The 18,509-nt window shown below is 40.0% G+C and overlaps 2 protein-coding genes and 1 long non-coding RNA gene across 4 annotated transcripts in view; 2 read left to right on the forward strand and 1 right to left on the reverse strand.

Moving 5' to 3' along the window:
- The window catches only part of LOC144459860 (uncharacterized), a 64,413-nt gene that overhangs the window by 29,207 nt on the left and 16,697 nt on the right, over positions 1 to 18,509 (forward strand). The window lies entirely within an intron of this gene.
- Positions 36 to 7,477, forward strand: LOC144459750 (uncharacterized). Of its 2 annotated transcripts, XM_078164330.1 has the most exons (3): positions 6,066 to 6,119; positions 6,389 to 6,742; positions 6,889 to 7,477. In XM_078164330.1, the coding sequence occupies exons 1-3, from the start codon at positions 6,071 to 6,073 to the stop codon at positions 7,107 to 7,109; spliced, it is 624 nt and encodes a 207-aa protein (XP_078020456.1). In that variant the 5' UTR covers positions 6,066 to 6,070; the 3' UTR covers positions 7,110 to 7,477. The 2 variants fall into 2 exon arrangements, 1 of the variants encoding a protein (XP_078020456.1); XR_013488558.1 differs by lacking the exons at positions 6,066 to 6,119; positions 6,389 to 6,742 and adding an exon at positions 36 to 280.
- On the reverse strand, positions 10,018 to 13,661 carry LOC144459854 (uncharacterized). The gene is made up of 4 exons (XR_013488650.1): positions 13,419 to 13,661; positions 12,752 to 12,807; positions 12,123 to 12,482; positions 10,018 to 11,479 (listed from the first exon to the last, which is right to left on the reverse strand). It is a non-coding gene; the product is annotated as an uncharacterized LOC144459854 (long non-coding RNA).

The raw sequence follows: 18,509 nt of genomic DNA on the forward strand, positions 1-18,509 counted from the left end.
CTTTTCTTTATGTTTCACTGTAAAGATTTATATATTAATTGTGAGAGGAGAAATAATCTCAGAGCCTCAGTCCTGTTTCATCTACATGGAGGTGTTGAGGTCCCAGAGTCTCAGGATGAACAGTTTACAGGACGAGTCCAGTGTGACAAAGACGTCCTCAGAGAGGGACGACTCAGACTTCATGTGTCCAGACTCAGGACTGATGACTCAGGACCGTATATGTGTGAAGTGTTCACACATTATGGTGGGAGCGCTGCTACATGTCGGCTCAATGTCACTGGTAAGTTGATTCAGTAGAACTTTATGAACAAGTTTATGATCAATAAGAACCTGAGAAGAAAAGTGTTGTGAACTTGTGTTATCAACAATCCTCACCTTCTTGCAGTATCTGTGAAATATGTTACAACTTAATCTGTTGTGGATATTTAGTTTTCTTTGTTAGTCAAATGTTTTTTCTTCACATGAATGACACAGATTTGTTTGGTCTCTTTACAGCAGCGAGGGATCGACCTGAACCTCAGACACCAAACACAACAAGTCGTCCACAGCCAGAGAGTCGAGGAAGGATCGGCCTTTACTGTGGACTGGCAGCAGCAGCTCTACTGAGTGTTTGATTCTGTGTATTAATTCACCTTCAGTCCAGAAAACAAGATTTGTGCTCAGACTCCAGTGGAGGATTTAAGAAAAGTTCATCAGATGATGAGAGGAAACAGTTTGATCAGGAATGTTATGGAGACAAAACTGTTAGAATTACATTTTATATCACAGAGACACAGAAAACGTGACGTTCACACTGACTGTCAGGTGATAAAACTGTATATCAGGACACATCAAACACACCAACAGGTAACCATAGCAACAGCTTTAATGCTTTACATGTCACACATGAGTAAAATGACTGCAAACAATTTGTGAGAGGTGATGATGATGTGAACTGAAGACTCTTCACATCTGCCTGTTGTGATGTGTGTGTCTCTGTGTCGGACTCTGCTTTGCCTTCAAAGATTCTTTCACTAAATGACCTGATGAGAAAGGAAACATCTGTGCAGTTGTGTAGACGTTGAGTTTGTCAGAGGAACAGCCCATCAGGACTAACAGGACTCTGCTCTGTGAATGAGTCATCAGAGCACTGATCCACATTTGACTCTTAAACTCTGAGACTCTCTCCCTCCAAAGTCTGATTTAAGCACCAGAAATACTTGTTTATTGAACATTTGTTGCTTTTATATATTTATTTATTTATATTATTTATTTAATTGCTCAAATTCTTTCAAAACAGCATTATTCAATATATTATTACATTTATCATTGATCTCTATGTGCTGTTGTTTTTCTGTCAGAATAAAGTGTTACAATGAAAAGTTTCTTTTAATAAGGTCTTATAGTAAAGACCGTTTTATTGATCTCTGTGTGTTGTTGCCTTCATTGTTCATTGTGTCATTGTTACTAGTGTGCTCACTGATCCATTCAATGTTTTAAAGATGTCTTTATACATGTCCTGTGTGCAGCTTAAGCTAAGCACAGAGAGAGCAAAACTATCAGCACTGAATCAAATATAATACAGTTTGAACTTCACTCTCCTGTGGAGGTTTCACAAAGTAGCTTGAATGTAAAATCATCTATTTCCAACCTGATGTTGCTGCTGTAACATCCAAACAGCCTCCTCCTCTAGCACCAAGAGGAAAACCAAGAAGGAGGACAAATGTCTGGGCTCCAAACATTCTCGCCTCATCAGATATCCGTTACGTCTTCTCCCTGATACCTGGCCATTGTTGTTTTAGTTGAATTAAGTGCATACTGTTGTAATGCAGGACAAAGGGAATCTCTCAGATAAACTAACAGCAGAAGGTGTTTGTGATCATCAGTAACATTTAAAGAGCCTGATGGTCTAAATGATCACAGCTGTAACCTGCAGACAGGTGAGCATTTCTAAACAACAAGAGCTCCCTCTGCTGCTCTTTGTCATTAATACACCTGTTAGCAACAGGCAGATCTGAGGAGTCTTCAGTGAACACAAAGGCTTCATTGCATCCAAGTACATGATGAAGTGTAAAAGGAGGAAGAAGAACATTTATGGGTGGAAATGTTTTCACTCTTGGTTCCAGGCTTGCCTGAAATATCAGCTGCTGCAGACTCCAGTCAGGACCAGTCACAAAGGATTACATCATCATATGAGCTCAAGGTGACAAATGTTGGGAGGACCATCACCAGGTCAACTTGTGTAACATGTCACAGATGTAAACAGCCCACTGTATCAGCCAATAGCAGCGGCCTGTCAGGCTTTAATAGAGGAGGTGCAGCTGCTTTCCATTCAGGATTTTTTGAAACTGTCATATCTTATTATTCTGTTATTAAAACTGCTTTACATTTTCTGAAGAGTGCATTATGACTTGTTTAGGACTCGAATCTCAAGGTGTATGACTCGGGACCTGACTCGTGTTTTGCCTGTCTTGATTTGGGACTTGAGTGCAGAAACTTGAGCCTGACTTTCAGACAGTGACTTCATCCCACCCCACTCTGCCACATGCCACAGGCTCATGATCTACTGCAGTGTGCAGTTAAATGGTTCTAGTGGCAGCATGTGCAGTGGGGTCAAGAGTCAATCCAAAATGTAGCTAAGAAATATGTTACTATACTGAAAAACATTTGCATCATATCATACTGTACATCATGCATGATAATGTATGCATATAAAAAGAAATGTTCCAGAGTTTGATATAAAAACTTTTATTTTTGTATCAGAAATGACAGAATAAAATGTGCTGGTGGATGGGTCCAACAAACACAGTTTATTTTGAAAGAGACTGTGTGTAAACGGTTCATTCATAACAGTAACAGCAGCCTCATGACAGAGAGAGGTATATGAGTAGTGATTCGTAAAAGACTACTGTATTACAGTAACCTAATATTGGTCATTTGAGGTAGTCAGACCAAATCTGACAACTTTAAAAACAACAGAAAGGATGGCTTAAACCAGTGGTTCTCAATTGGTGGGTCACGGTCCAAAACTGGGTCAAGGGTCCATTCTGAATGGGCCCCAAGTGCAGTTTTATGCTGCACAGTGACGGCAACGGACTGCTACTTGACAGAGACAGCAAACTATATGTTCATGAGATGGCCAAACACAAGGACCTTCAACTAATAACTGAGGAGAAATATAAACCCTGTGGCTGGACCAGTTGGGAACCACTGGCTTTCTTGGCCACTCCTTCCTCTCAGTCACACACTGCCTCTCTCTCTCTCACACACACACACCTCCCTCACACTCTCTGACTTTCACTTTCACTTTCTCACGTTGTCCTTAAAGCAGCCTGAAGGTGGCAGCAAAGGATCACTAGGCTACTTGGGACTGTACATTTAGTACATGTAGTCACGCTCTTTGGGCCATTCTTGAACAGTTTCTGCTGTGTGACATGACTTGATTATAGATTATGACATTTCCAAAATGATCAGTTTATAGGAAATAATCACGTGACATTTATCTATTGATTGTAGAAAATGACATTGTTTGTACATGTATTCATATTGAATCCAGTCATTCTACATGTCTCTATGAATGTGTTTGAAACTTGAGTTGGAGCATCCATCACAGTGAACATCATGTCTCATCATGTGTTATACTGTAGCTGTCACAGCTGTGTGCTCATGCAGTTCAAAGTGCACACTGAGTAGCACACAAACACATTCAATATGGAAAGTTCCAACTTTGAATCATGCACTGTTTTAATGTGACGTTTTCTAATCATGTGTTGAGATCCACACTTATATTTTGGATGTATAAACCTGTAGGACTCAACCCCACAACACTGAAATGACACATTTGAAGCTTTGATTCAAGTATTGATTTGTGTTTTTATTGTTATTGATGATTTTTAAATTGTTTCCTAAGTTCAGCTGAATGTTTTTATTCTGTTGCAAGAATGTTTTACTGACAAGTTGAATCACTCAGTGAATGTGAGTCACTCTTAATTCAAATACGAAGCAAAGAGCTCCCTCTGCTGCTCTTTGTCATTAATACACCTGTTAGCAGCTCAGAGCTTTTCACTCAGCTCACACACAATGAAAGAAGGACAGTTAATAACAGTTAATAACAGACAGTAAAATGTTCATGATGTCATTTGGTGATTTATTTCAACCACAGAAAAAATGCTCAGACAAAAATGGAAACAGCAACATTTTTATTTATGTTTATTTTCAAAAGATGACAACATATTTAACAGTGTGCTGCTACTCTTGACAACATGAACATGGACCTGGACGTGGTCTGGGTCATCCTGAACAAGCATTTTGTTTAGTGGAAGGTAAAAGATTATTTATTGTTGATCATTTCAATTTAGAGCTCCTTTTAAAAAGAGTAGAGGAGAAAAACTTCAATATTTTGTGACTGAAAGTCATATAATGTGCAATACAGTGCACTGTTTATTTGGTATATCAATGAGAGAAACAGGGGAGAAAGCATTGCTCACAAACGTCTCTGTCACCACCCGTACCGTAATACCACGAATAGACAAGCATCAAACGGAGTATGACGGTAGACTGACCTGGACATCTGACATGATCGCAGCTATTTTCTAATCTGCGTCGACGGTGAATTCAAATGTTGCTCAGTCAAACTAACAACAGTAAATGAAGCACAGCTGATGGACACAATTAAAAAAAGACAAAGGCTGAATTATACAATATGTTTGACTTACTTAGGTGTTTGAAGACGAGAGCTGTCCCCCTGTCTGTCTCCTGGACACTAAATGTTTGACATGAGGAAGTATCTGTTTGTAACTTCATCAGCTCAACTCGTGACAGACTCAATCAGCTGAGAGACTTTTAGTCACTTTGTGTTTATGAAGATAATAATCCTTCAATAAGTCTAATCAAATCATCTTTACAGTGAAACATAAAGAAAAGTTTGTATTCAACTTGATTAGATTAGTGGAGAGCAGAGAGTTTCCCATCATGCACTGTGGTCGGTGGAGAGAAGCTGCTTGTGAAAAGTGCAGCTGCCTTCACTTTATGATTTTAATATGAAGACTCAGAGAGATTTAGAGGAAGACTTCAACTAACACTCACAACATGAACCAATGAGGGACTTTAATGCCACACCGGGACTCAACCATCGACGACTCCCCTGTATGATGTCTCGGTGTGTCATAACTTCAAATTTTTTGGCTCAGCTTTCTTTGCACATCTGAACATCTCTGATGGGCAGATAAGACCTTGTAAGACAGTGCGTTGTCTGTTATCGTCTGTTATCGTCTGCATGTGTATCAATTTAGTGCTAAGAACATGATAAGATGTGCCTGAAAAGAGTGGGATTATGAATGTGTTTGTACTTCTTAAAAATACAAGAGTCGGCAGCGCGTTGACAGTTTATGTGAATAGAGGACTCTTGACATCAACTCAGGGAATGCTGCTGTCCCTTTTTCACAGCTCTTAAAATTTGCTGAAGCCATCCAAGGTAATGTGTGAATGTGTTGATGTTGGTGTTGTCATGATGTGAATCCTGTTGTACAGATTTCCTATGTGAGGATTGGTGGATTAGACAAGATGTTAACAGATAATAATGTGCTGGCTTCTCTCAGTAAAGAGACAATTCAACAACAAGACTTTAACAGACATGTGATTGATTGAAGACAGATCATCCTAAAAGCTGATCCACCTAAAAAGCTCCTCTATGTGACTTTAAACAACAGCTGCAACATTTCGGAAAGAGACACACTTTCTATTTGTCTTTAACTTTGAATATTTTCTCTTGTCTATTGTTTATAAGGGAGCACAGCATTTATTTTCATTTCATAGAATTCACTTGACAGCTTTATTTGCACTTTGATTCTCTTTCCTTTATATGCAGGCACATTGACTCATGGAACATGTTTATCTGAGCTGCAGGTTCACACTTTAGGATTTTCTGCACTCCTGGCTCGTATTCACACAACATACTGTACTTTGCAGCCCACTGGCGCCACCTGTGGGCGAAAATATTACATGAAGGTTTAGAAAATTATTTAAATGAAATTAAAACTTTGATCTCATGTGTTTGTGACTCTTCACCTCTGTCTCCTCTCACAGGGAGAAGATGATGTGCATCATCCTGCTGCTCATCAACCTGCCCTCCTGTGTCTGTGGTTAGTTTACACCTTCACTTTATTATCCACAAACACTAAAGACTAAACACACTGTCAGACTGTTGATTTTTGCTATCATGTATTACCTGTGGTATCTTTCAGCTCTTTAGTTTTGCAGCCTTCCAGCTTTGTTCTAAATAAGAGCACACTGTTATTCAGTCAATCAGTCAAACTCTCCACACAAACATCTATAGATGGAGTTTAAAGGCTCACATGTTAAAGTTGTCACTTTGTCTGCTCCTCACTTTCCCTCTCTGTCTCCTCAACAGGAACATTTGTAGTCAATGTGACACAGACCTCCTATCAGGCAGAGGAGAACCACAACATCACACTGGAATTCACCTTCACAACCAAACCTGGCAGCTCCCTCCACTCCCTTTATATCTACTGTCAACTGTTAACTGATCTCAGAGCCTCAGGTCTGTTTCATCTACATGGAGGTGTTGAGGTCCTAACAGATGAACAGTTTACAGGACGAGTCCAGTGTGACAAAGACGTCCTCAGAGAGGGACGACTCAGACTTCATGTGTCCAGACTCAGGACTGATGACTCGGGTCAGATCCTGTGTGATGTGGACACAAATTATGGCAGCAGCACTGCTACATGTCGGCTCAATGTCACTGGTAAGTTGATTCAGTAGAAGAACCAGAGGCTGTTTTTCTGTTTGAACTTGAAAAGATGCAGAATAGGATCATATTCCAGCTCTTTTTAAACTAAAAACAGGTTTTCTCCCTGTCAGTCTGCTGAGCTTATTTTCTGTCCTTTGCAGCAGCTGCTGATGAGCCCAAACCTCAGAGACCAACAGAGAGTCCACAACCAGAGAGTCCACAACCAGAGAGTCCACAACCAGAGAGTCGGGGAAGGATCGGCCTCTATGTTGGACTGACAGCAGCAGCTCTACTGACTCTCTGTGTCGGACTCTGTTTTGCCTTCAAAGCTCATTTTGCTAAATCTGCTGATAAGAGAGATCATTTCTGTGCAGTCGTGTAGACGTTGAGTTTGTCAGAGGAACAGCCCATCAGGACTAACAGGACTCTGTGTGGAGGACCCTCTGTGAATGAGTCATCAGAGCATAAAGTCATGGTCCTAAAAACACCAGACAAACTCTGAGACTCTCTCCCTCCAACATCTGTGTCAGAAACTACATGTGATGTGAAATATATATTTTTATGCAGCAGCTGTTATCAATCATGTGTCTTAAAAACATTCTTGAATCAACAAGACGACAGAATTCTGAGAGAAATGTACGTTCATTAATAATCTTCTGCCGACTGATGGTTATTGTTATAATGTAAAATGTATTGTGTTCAGTTTATAATGTGTACATAGTGTAAATAAATCTATATTTATAAGAGAAACCTTGTTATGACTCTTGTGTGTGTAAATCTGTTCATATCAGACAACTGTGTGTTTTCAAGAACTAAAAGAATTCAACAACAACAACAAAGATAATTATAATGAACTTTATTGCCTCTGAAAACAGTTACAAATTACTGCTTTACATGTTGCATTAATGATGAGGAAATAACTTTATAATGTGACGTGGTGTTTTTCTACAACCACAGAAACAAAGAAATGTAATGAAAGAACATGTGAGGCACAAAACTGTAAACTCTTTAATCCTCACTGTTATAAAGTGAATTTGATCAGGTCAACTTTCCATAAATACCAAAGACACCACATGTATATCAATGGTTTACATTCTCAGTACAAACAGTGTTAATGTTGATGGTATTCAGGTGAAAAGAGGAAGAAAGTGATGAAGATTTGTCAGAGAGCACTCATCTAGTTTAACCACTGGCGCCACCTTGTGGCAGAAACATGTTACACCCCACCCTTAGGCGGCCCTATGAGGCGACCCTATGACTCCAACACTGACCCACAATAATCAGTGGGATTTATTAGAATGCAAACAAGCAAGGACCAGCAGTCCACACACCACAGGCCTCTCTCCTCTGCTGCAGGCACAGGAGCTCTTCAGCACCTCCTCCATGGCAGGTGTGCTGCACCTCGTTAACTAATGCAGCACACCTGGGCAGATCTGCAAGAGAGGGAAAAGGGACAGCAGCAGAGAATACACACACACACACACACAGCTGTAACACCCCCACCCTTAAAACAATGAATAAATGGATGTCAGCTGCAGGAAGGGAGAGACCAAGTGAACATATGAGGCAGCTTTTATAGCCTGGTGTTGGGAAATGACAGTTAACATCACCTCACAAGTTCTGCTTAAACATCCTAACAGTCACCACCTGCACCAGTGTCTGGACAGTGTTTGGTCCAAGCACCAAAGACTTGAGCACAAATCATCTGTTAATCTGTTGCACCCATATTCTGTATTAAACTTTGTCTTTACTTCATCCGTCTGTGTCTCTCCTTATTGAAATGTGAGCAGCGTTGGTTGTCATAGAATCAACAGTAAATTCATTCTGTGATATCAGACTGTCAATTTAAAGCCCTGCCTTCAAAATGTTCCTGAACAGATGAGTAAAAAATTAATTTTAAGTAATGATAGTTCGACAGTAAAAACTTGGCATCAAGTCAAAAACTGGCATTTAAAGGGATAAAATTCTGAAAATAAATGAACATTTGGTAGTTATGATCAGGACTGACGTTTGTTGAAAAAATAACTCAGTAAAAGTGGAAAATTATGTATAATAATTTAAGGCAATTTTAGTATGGGGTATTTTTGTCAAGAGGAAATTTAAATTAAATTAAACAAAAAAAAACAAAAAAAATTAAAATTTCCATCTAAAAACATCAGTGAAATGTAAAAAAAGACATTTAAAGGGTTAAATGTAAAAAAAAGAATGATTATTTGGTAGCTATGATAAGAACTCATGGCAGTTTTTTTTTGATGCGGACCTTTTTGTCCATGAATGACACCAGAGGAACTTTTTTTAAAGGCTGCACTGGTGTTAAAAGCATCTTCACTTCAGTACAACTCATAATGTACTAATAATCTATTCCCTTTGCATCAACAGTGACTGTCATTACAGTACACCTGAAGTCTGAGCCAGCAGCAGCAACAAGCTCACTGTTGTGAACATGTCAGGACAGGAACTAACAGCAGTGGCACCATGAAGACAACCAGCACAAACTCAGCTGCAGTGTTTCTGATTTCTCTGCTTCACTTGCTAACGTTACAGCAGGGCGGCAAACACAAGAGCCAGCTCTGTCCTCATCAGCCTGAGCTCTCTTCAGAGCCCAGCAGGGAGAAGCACCACATCAAGACAACTGAAACACTTGACTCAAAGGCTGGTGCACACAACTCCAAGGTCCAGAGCCGCCTCAGCAGGTAGAGTCTGCTTTGACCTTTCTTGTACAGTGCTGTTATGTGATTGGTCCGGTCCAATTTGTTGTTAAGATGAACACCCAGGTATTTATAAGATGTCACCATCTCAATGTCCTTTCCCTGGATGTTCACCGGTGTTGGGGGGAGGAGTCTGCGCCTGTGGAAATCCACCACCAGCTCTTTGGTTTTCCCCGCGTTGATCTGAAGGTGGCTCCTCAGGCACCAGTCCACAAAGTCCTGGTTCAGTTCTCTGTACTAGAAAATTAGTAGAAAATTCTCAGGCATCCAGGTTCTGGGAATCATAAGTGCTATATCACAGGCAACGGGACTTGCTTGAGTTCAGCTGTCTGTTATTTGCTGTCCCTCTGTCATTGTATGTGACCCTTCAGAAAGGCTCTGAGGAGCCAACACTGGTATTTATGATAATGACCACCAGAGGGAGCTCTTTACTGAAGTCTTGTTAAAGTACATTGTTGAGGATTTTTCCTAATAAATCGTTTTGGAATCAAAATAAATAAAAACTTTGCTATTTATAATTTTGTCTGAACATTTATATTCTGTGGTTGGAGTAAAACACCAGCTCACGTTATAATTTTTTCACAGAGTAATAAACACATGGGCTCATCATCGCATCGCTTGAACCACAAAGAATATTTCTTTATCTGCACATGCTCATTCATCCATCAGCCACAGGTCATGACATCAGTCGTAGAGGTCACACTCACACAATCATAGCCTATGTATTTGTTGTTGATGAACTCTGTTAGTTCTTAATCAATGTTTAGCATCTGCTATTAAAAATGTACACACAGAAGAGTCCTAACAATATATCTCTTTATTTACAACATGTACACATTATAAACTGTGCATTAATAAAGGCAGTGCATTGTGACAATATGCATTATAATACTGATGACTGACAACAGCTGGAGGGAGAACAGAGAGATCATTGACTGAAACCTCCTACAGCTGAGTCTGAATGATAAACACTGTTTACACTGACATTAGTTATTTCTGGTGGAATAACTTCATGAAACAAACCCAAAGAAACATGAACACCAGTTCATAGAAATACTGTTGGGGTAGCTAGCACACAGATGTGCTACTAAAAGGTGGAGCTGTGAACACTGCAGTCTGATTGGTCAGTAGAGGACGGTCACTCTGCTCAGGGCTGAGTTGTGTCTGGTTTTGAGGCTCATGTAACCACTGTTCATACTGTGGAGAGTTTTATTAGTAAACTGTAACTATAAAATGAAAGGATGTTTTGCTGCCTCTCACAGCAGCTGGAGTCTGAGAACAAATAACTTCATTCACTGGGCCGACTGCCGGAGACTTTTAAGGTGGAACGTTAACTTGTAATGTTACTCAATGCATGAGTTGATGACGTGAATCCATCAGCACACCTTAAATTTCACTGTGACAACTTTGACCATCACTTTAGTTTGTATATGACACACACTTTTAGTAATGAGTGGATCTGCAAGCGTTTATATAAATTAATTTCAGCCAGGTTATGTGAACTGTAGATATTCTAATCCTCACTTGGAGAAGAAGAAGAAAAGCATTGCAGAGTGTTGTTCCTGTGGGCTACAGCAACACTAAACCCCTGAGCTTGCCTGAGAAGGACGAAATGCACAAAGCTGCTGTTTTTAAATATCCCATGGAGAGAGACTCTCACTGCAGCCTGTTCTGTGGACGATAAACCAGGTGCACACTGATAAAGGAGGAAATACAGTGAGTGACTGTTTGCAGTGGAAACACGAGGGTCTAGGTACCATATCTGAGGGGTACCTTCAGTTCCAAAAATACCACACCGAAAGTGTCTTTCTGGTTACAGTCTGGACTGAGTGCGTCCATCACATAGCCACTGTGTGGCTTAGAGGGCACTTCTCCAGACGTATTCTAAAACAACTATAGGCTAAGCAGAATCCAAAACAGAGATACACTAGAGCTGTGGGTATTAGGCTAACAACGAAGACGATCATCCCCCAATCCTCTGGTTGTGGACTGTCTGATGGTGGAGTCTTTGTTGGTCTTTGAGATCTGGGCTCATCAGCAGCTGCTGCAAAGGACAGATAGTAAAATGTAAGTGACTGAAGCACAATCATTACTCAAACAGTGAAACAGGAAACAATTCAGCACCATTATGTGATTGGTTCACTACCTCACTGAGCTAAAACGTGCAGATTAAAGATGAAAGTGAAGTTTTACTTGATACAACTGTGAGCAGAAATTCAGCCAGACAAAACCTCCTAAAAGTTCTTTAATGTTTGAGTAACTGATTTAAATATCTAACCTTGTGCTACAACATCAAAAATCTAAACATTCTGTGCTTCAAGCTTCTCAGCCCTTAAATGAGCTTAACTTTGAGTCTAAATAAAATATAAACAGGTGAATAAAAAAAATTCAACCCCCGCTTGCTGTGGGGTTGCTGCTCGCTGTCAATGAGCAAAATGCCGTCTGCTTACAAATCAGTCATTGTGAGGTGTCTTCCACTGTGCACAGGATTGTGGGTCAGAATAGCCTGGAAAAGCATGCACTGTGAAATGTGACCTGACACAGTGGAGCATCCTGGTGTTTTTGGCAAACTGCATTTGACATACCATGTGTTGGGACACAGGCCATTTTCTAGTATACTAAATGGTGTCGTTGTGTTGGTACTGGAACTCACAGTTAGTCTTTACTGAGTTACTGAATCAATTTACCAGTGACATTGAGCCGACATGTAGCAGCGCTCCCACCATAATGTGTGGACACATCACACATATACAGTCCTGAGTCATCAGTCCTGAATCTGGACACATGAAGTCTGAGTCGTCCCTCTCTGAGGACGTCTTTGTCACACTGGACTCGTCCTGTAAACTGTTCATCCTGAGACTCTGGGACCTCAACACCTCCATGTAGATGAAACAGGACTGAGGCTCTGAGATCAGTTAACAGTTCACAGTAGATAAAAAGGGACTTGAGGGAGTTGCCAGTTTTAGTCGTGAACATCCACTCCAGTGTGATGTTGTGGTTCTCCTCTGCCTGATAGGAGGTCTGTGTCACATTGACTACAAATGTTCCTGTTGAGGAGACAGAGAGGGAAAGTGAGGAGCAGACAAAGTGACAACTTTAACATGTGAGCCTTTAAACTCCATCTATAGATGTTTGTGTGGAGAGTTTGACTGATTGACTGAATAACAGTGTGCTCTTATTTACAACAAAGTTGGAAGGCTGCAAAACTAAAGAGCTGAAAGATACCACAGGTAATACATGATAGCAAAAATCAACAGTCTGACAGTGTGTTTAGTCTTTAGTGTTTGTGGATAATAAAGTGAAGGTGTAAACTAACCACAGACACAGGAGGTCAGGTTGATGAGCAGCAGGATGATGCACATCATCTTCTCCCTGTGAGAGGAGACAGAGGTGAAGAGTCACAAACACATGAGATCACAGTTTTAGTTTAATTTCAATAACTTTCTAAACCGCAGTAATATATTTCTGCCACAAGATGACGCCAGTGGGCTGCAAAGTACAGTATGTTGTGTGAATACGAGCCAGGAGTGCAGAAAATCCTAAAGTGTGAACCTGCAGCTCAGATAAACATGTTCCATGAGTCAATGTGCCTGCATATAAAGGAAAGAGAATCAAAGTGCAAATAAAGCTGTCAAGTGAATTCTATGAAATGAAAATAAATGCTGTGCTCCCTTATAAACAATAGACAAGAGAAAATATTCAAAGTTAAAGACAAATCGAAAGTGTGTCTCTTTCCTAAATGTTGCAGCTGTTGTTTAAAGTCACATAGAGGAGCTTTTTAGGTGGATCAGCTTTTAGGATGATCTGTCTTCAATCAATCACATGTCTGTTAAAGTCTTGTTGTTGAATTGTCTCTTTACTGAGAGAAGCCAGCACATTATTATCTGTTAACATCTTGTCTAATCCACCAATCCTCACATAGGAAATCTGTACAACAGGATTCACATCATGACAACACCAACATCAACACATTCACACAATACCTTAGACGGCTTCAGGAGAGTCCACTCTCGAAATTAAGTCATTGCTGACATGGGATGCTTTCATGAACAATAACAAGCGGAAATGTGCTCCTTACATTGACGGGGAAGAAGTATGGTGTATACCTTAATAACATTGCATCAGCCGTGCGTTCCATCAAGGAAATACACCAATGATCTCTCTACTTGTTGTAGGCCCCACCCCAAAAACATGGGAAGTTGTAAAGTGTCAGAGACATCATGATGGGCGGTCCTACATTACAAAATCATTCGTCAATTCATGTTGTGAGTGTTAGTTGAAGTCTTCCTCTAAATCTCTCTGAGTCTTCATATTAAAATCATAAAGTGAAGGCAGCTGCAGTTTTCACAAGCAGCTTCTCTCCACCGACCACAGTGCATGATGGGAAACTCTCTGCTCTCCACTAATCTAATCAAGTTGAATGCAAACTTTTCTTTATGTTTCACTGTAAAGATTTATATATTAATTGTGAGAGGAGAAATAATCTCAGAGCCTCAGTCCTGTTTCATCTACATGGAGGTGTTGAGGTCCCAGAGTCTCAGGATGAACAGTTTACAGGACGAGTCCAGTGTGACAAAGACGTCCTCAGAGAGGGACGACTCAGACTTCATGTGTCCAGACTCAGGACTGATGACTCAGGACCGTATATGTGTGAAGTGTTCACACATTATGGTGGGAGCGCTGCTACATGTCGGCTCAATGTCACTGGTAAGTTGATTCAGTAGAACTTTATGAACAAGTTTATGATCAATAAGAACCTGAGAAGAAAAGTGTTGTGAACTTGTGTTATCAACAATCCTCACCTTCTTGCAGTATCTGTGAAATATGTTACAACTTAATCTGTTGTGGATATTTAGTTTTCTTTGTTAGTCAAATGTTTTTTCTTCACATGAATGACACAGATTTGTTTGGTCTCTTTACAGCAGCGAGGGATCGACCTGAACCTCAGACACCAAACACAACAAGTCGTCCACAGCCAGAGAGTCGAGGAAGGATCGGCCTTTACTGTGGACTGGCAGCAGCAGCTCTACTGAGTGTTTGATTCTGTGTATTAATTCACCTTCAGTCCAGAAAACAAGATTTGTGCTCAGACTCCAGTGGAGGATTTAAGAAAAGTTCATCAGATGATGAGAGGAAACAGTTTGATCAGGAATGTTATGGAGACAAAACTGTTAGAATTACATTTTATATCACAGAGACACAGAAAACGTGACGTTCACACTGACTGTCAGGTGATAAAACTGTATATCAGGACACATCAAACACACCAACAGGTAACCATAGCAACAGCTTTAATGCTTTACATGTCACACATGAGTAAAATGACTGCAAACAATTTGTGAGAGGTGATGATGATGTGAACTGAAGACTCTTCACATCTGCCTGTTGTGATGTGTGTGTCTCTGTGTCGGACTCTGCTTTGCCTTCAAAGATTCTTTCACTAAATGACCTGATGAGAAAGGAAACATCTGTGCAGTTGTGTAGACGTTGAGTTTGTCAGAGGAACAGCCCATCAGGACTAACAGGACTCTGCTCTGTGAATGAGTCATCAGAGCACTGATCCACATTTGACTCTTAAACTCTGAGACTCTCTCCCTCCAAAGTCTGATTTAAGCACCAGAAATACTTGTTTATTGAACATTTGTTGCTTTTATATATTTATTTATTTATATTATTTATTTAATTGCTCAAATTCTTTCAAAACAGCATTATTCAATATATTATTACATTTATCATTGATCTCTATGTGCTGTTGTTTTTCTGTCAGAATAAAGTGTTACAATGAAAAGTTTCTTTTAATAAGGTCTTATAGTAAAGACCGTTTTATTGATCTCTGTGTGTTGTTGCCTTCATTGTTCATTGTGTCATTGTTACTAGTGTGCTCACTGATCCATTCAATGTTTTAAAGATGTCTTTATACATGTCCTGTGTGCAGCTTAAGCTAAGCACAGAGAGAGCAAAACTATCAGCACTGAATCAAATATAATACAGTTTGAACTTCACTCTCCTGTGGAGGTTTCACAAAGTAGCTTGAATGTAAAATCATCTATTTCCAACCTGATGTTGCTGCTGTAACATCCAAACAGCCTCCTCCTCTAGCACCAAGAGGAAAACCAAGAAGGAGGACAAATGTCTGGGCTCCAAACATTCTCGCCTCATCAGATATCCGTTACGTCTTCTCCCTGATACCTGGCCATTGTTGTTTTAGTTGAATTAAGTGCATACTGTTGTAATGCAGGACAAAGGGAATCTCTCAGATAAACTAACAGCAGAAGGTGTTTGTGATCATCAGTAACATTTAAAGAGCCTGATGGTCTAAATGATCACAGCTGTAACCTGCAGACAGGTGAGCATTTCTAAACAACAAGAGCTCCCTCTGCTGCTCTTTGTCATTAATACACCTGTTAGCAACAGGCAGATCTGAGGAGTCTTCAGTGAACACAAAGGCTTCATTGCATCCAAGTACATGATGAAGTGTAAAAGGAGGAAGAAGAACATTTATGGGTGGAAATGTTTTCACTCTTGGTTCCAGGCTTGCCTGAAATATCAGCTGCTGCAGACTCCAGTCAGGACCAGTCACAAAGGATTACATCATCATATGAGCTCAAGGTGACAAATGTTGGGAGGACCATCACCAGGTCAACTTGTGTAACATGTCACAGATGTAAACAGCCCACTGTATCAGCCAATAGCAGCGGCCTGTCAGGCTTTAATAGAGGAGGTGCAGCTGCTTTCCATTCAGGATTTTTTGAAACTGTCATATCTTATTATTCTGTTATTAAAACTGCTTTACATTTTCTGAAGAGTGCATTATGACTTGTTTAGGACTCGAATCTCAAGGTGTATGACTCGGGACCTGACTCGTGTTTTGCCTGTCTTGATTTGGGACTTGAGTGCAGAAACTTGAGCCTGACTTTCAGACAGTGACTTCATCCCACCCCACTCTGCCACATGCCACAGGCTCATGATCTACTGCAGTGTGCAGTTAAATGGTTCTAGTGGCAGCATGTGCAGTGGGGTCAAGAGTCAATCCAAAATGTAGCTAAGAAATATGTTACTATACTGAAAAACATTTGCATCATATCATACTGTACATCATGCATGATAATGTATGCATATAAAAAGAAATGTTCCAGAGTTTGATATAAAAACTTTTATTTTTGTATCAGAAATGACAGAATAAAATGTGCTGGTGGATGGGTCCAACAAACACAGTTTATTTTGAAAGAGACTGTGTGTAAACGGTTCATTCATAACAGTAACAGCAGCCTCATGACAGAGAGAGGTATATGAGTAGTGATTCGTAAAAGACTACTGTATTACAGTAACCTAATATTGGTCATTTGAGGTAGTCAGACCAAATCTGACAACTTTAAAAACAACAGAAAGGATGGCTTAAACCAGTGGTTCTCAATTGGTGGGTCACGGTCCAAAACTGGGTCAAGGGTCCATTCTGAATGGGCCCCAAGTGCAGTTTTATGCTGCACAGTGACGGCAACGGACTGCTACTTGACAGAGACAGCAAACTATATGTTCATGAGATGGCCAAACACAAGGACCTTCAACTAATAACTGAGGAGAAATATAAACCCTGTGGCTGGACCAGTTGGGAACCACTGGCTTTCTTGGCCACTCCTTCCTCTCAGTCACACACTGCCTCTCTCTCTCTCACACACACACACCTCCCTCACACTCTCTGACTTTCACTTTCACTTTCTCACGTTGTCCTTAAAGCAGCCTGAAGGTGGCAGCAAAGGATCACTAGGCTACTTGGGACTGTACATTTAGTACATGTAGTCACGCTCTTTGGGCCATTCTTGAACAGTTTCTGCTGTGTGACATGACTTGATTATAGATTATGACATTTCCAAAATGATCAGTTTATAGGAAATAATCACGTGACATTTATCTATTGATTGTAGAAAATGACATTGTTTGTACATGTATTCATATTGAATCCAGTCATTCTACATGTCTCTATGAATGTGTTTGAAACTTGAGTTGGAGCATCCATCACAGTGAACATCATGTCTCATCATGTGTTATACTGTAGCTGTCACAGCTGTGTGCTCATGCAGTTCAAAGTGCACACTGAGTAGCACACAAACACATTCAATATGGAAAGTTCCAACTTTGAATCATGCACTGTTTTAATGTGACGTTTTCTAATCATGTGTTGAGATCCACACTTATATTTTGGATGTATAAACCTGTAGGACTCAACCCCACAACACTGAAATGACACATTTGAAGCTTTGATTCAAGTATTGATTTGTGTTTTTATTGTTATTGATGATTTTTAAATTGTTTCCTAAGTTCAGCTGAATGTTTTTATTCTGTTGCAAGAATGTTTTACTGACAAGTTGAATCACTCAGTGAATGTGAGTCACTCTTAATTCAAATACGAAGCAAAGAGCTCCCTCTGCTGCTCTTTGTCATTAATACACCTGTTAGCAGCTCAGAGCTTTTCACTCAGCTCACACACAATGAAAGAAGGACAGTTAATAACAGTTAATAACAGACAGTAAAATGTTCATGATGTCATTTGGTGATTTATTTCAACCACAGAAAAAATGCTCAGACAAAAATGGAAACAGCAACATTTTTATTTATGTTTATTTTCAAAAGATGACAACATATTTAACAGTGTGCTGCTACTCTTGACAACATGAACATGGACCTGGACGTGGTCTGGGTCATCCTGAACAAGCATTTTGTTTAGTGGAAGGTAAAAGATTATTTATTGTTGATCATTTCAATTTAGAGCTCCTTTTAAAAAGAGTAGAGGAGAAAAACTTCAATATTTTGTGACTGAAAGTCATATAATGTGCAATACAGTGCACTGTTTATTTGGTATATCAGTGAGAGAAACAGGGGAGAAAGCATTGCTCACAAACGTCTCTGTCACCACCCGTACCGTAATACCACGAATAGACAAGCATCAAACGGAGTATGACGGTAGACTGACCTGGACATCTGACATGATCGCAGCTATTTTCTAATCTGCGTCGACGGTGAATTCAAATGTTGCTCAGTCAAACTAACAACAGTAAATGAAGCACAGCTGATGGACA

The sequence above is a fragment of the Epinephelus lanceolatus genome, chromosome 22 (assembly GCF_041903045.1).
Source record: "Epinephelus lanceolatus isolate andai-2023 chromosome 22, ASM4190304v1, whole genome shotgun sequence".
Lineage (NCBI taxonomy): Eukaryota > Metazoa > Chordata > Actinopteri > Perciformes > Serranidae > Epinephelus > Epinephelus lanceolatus.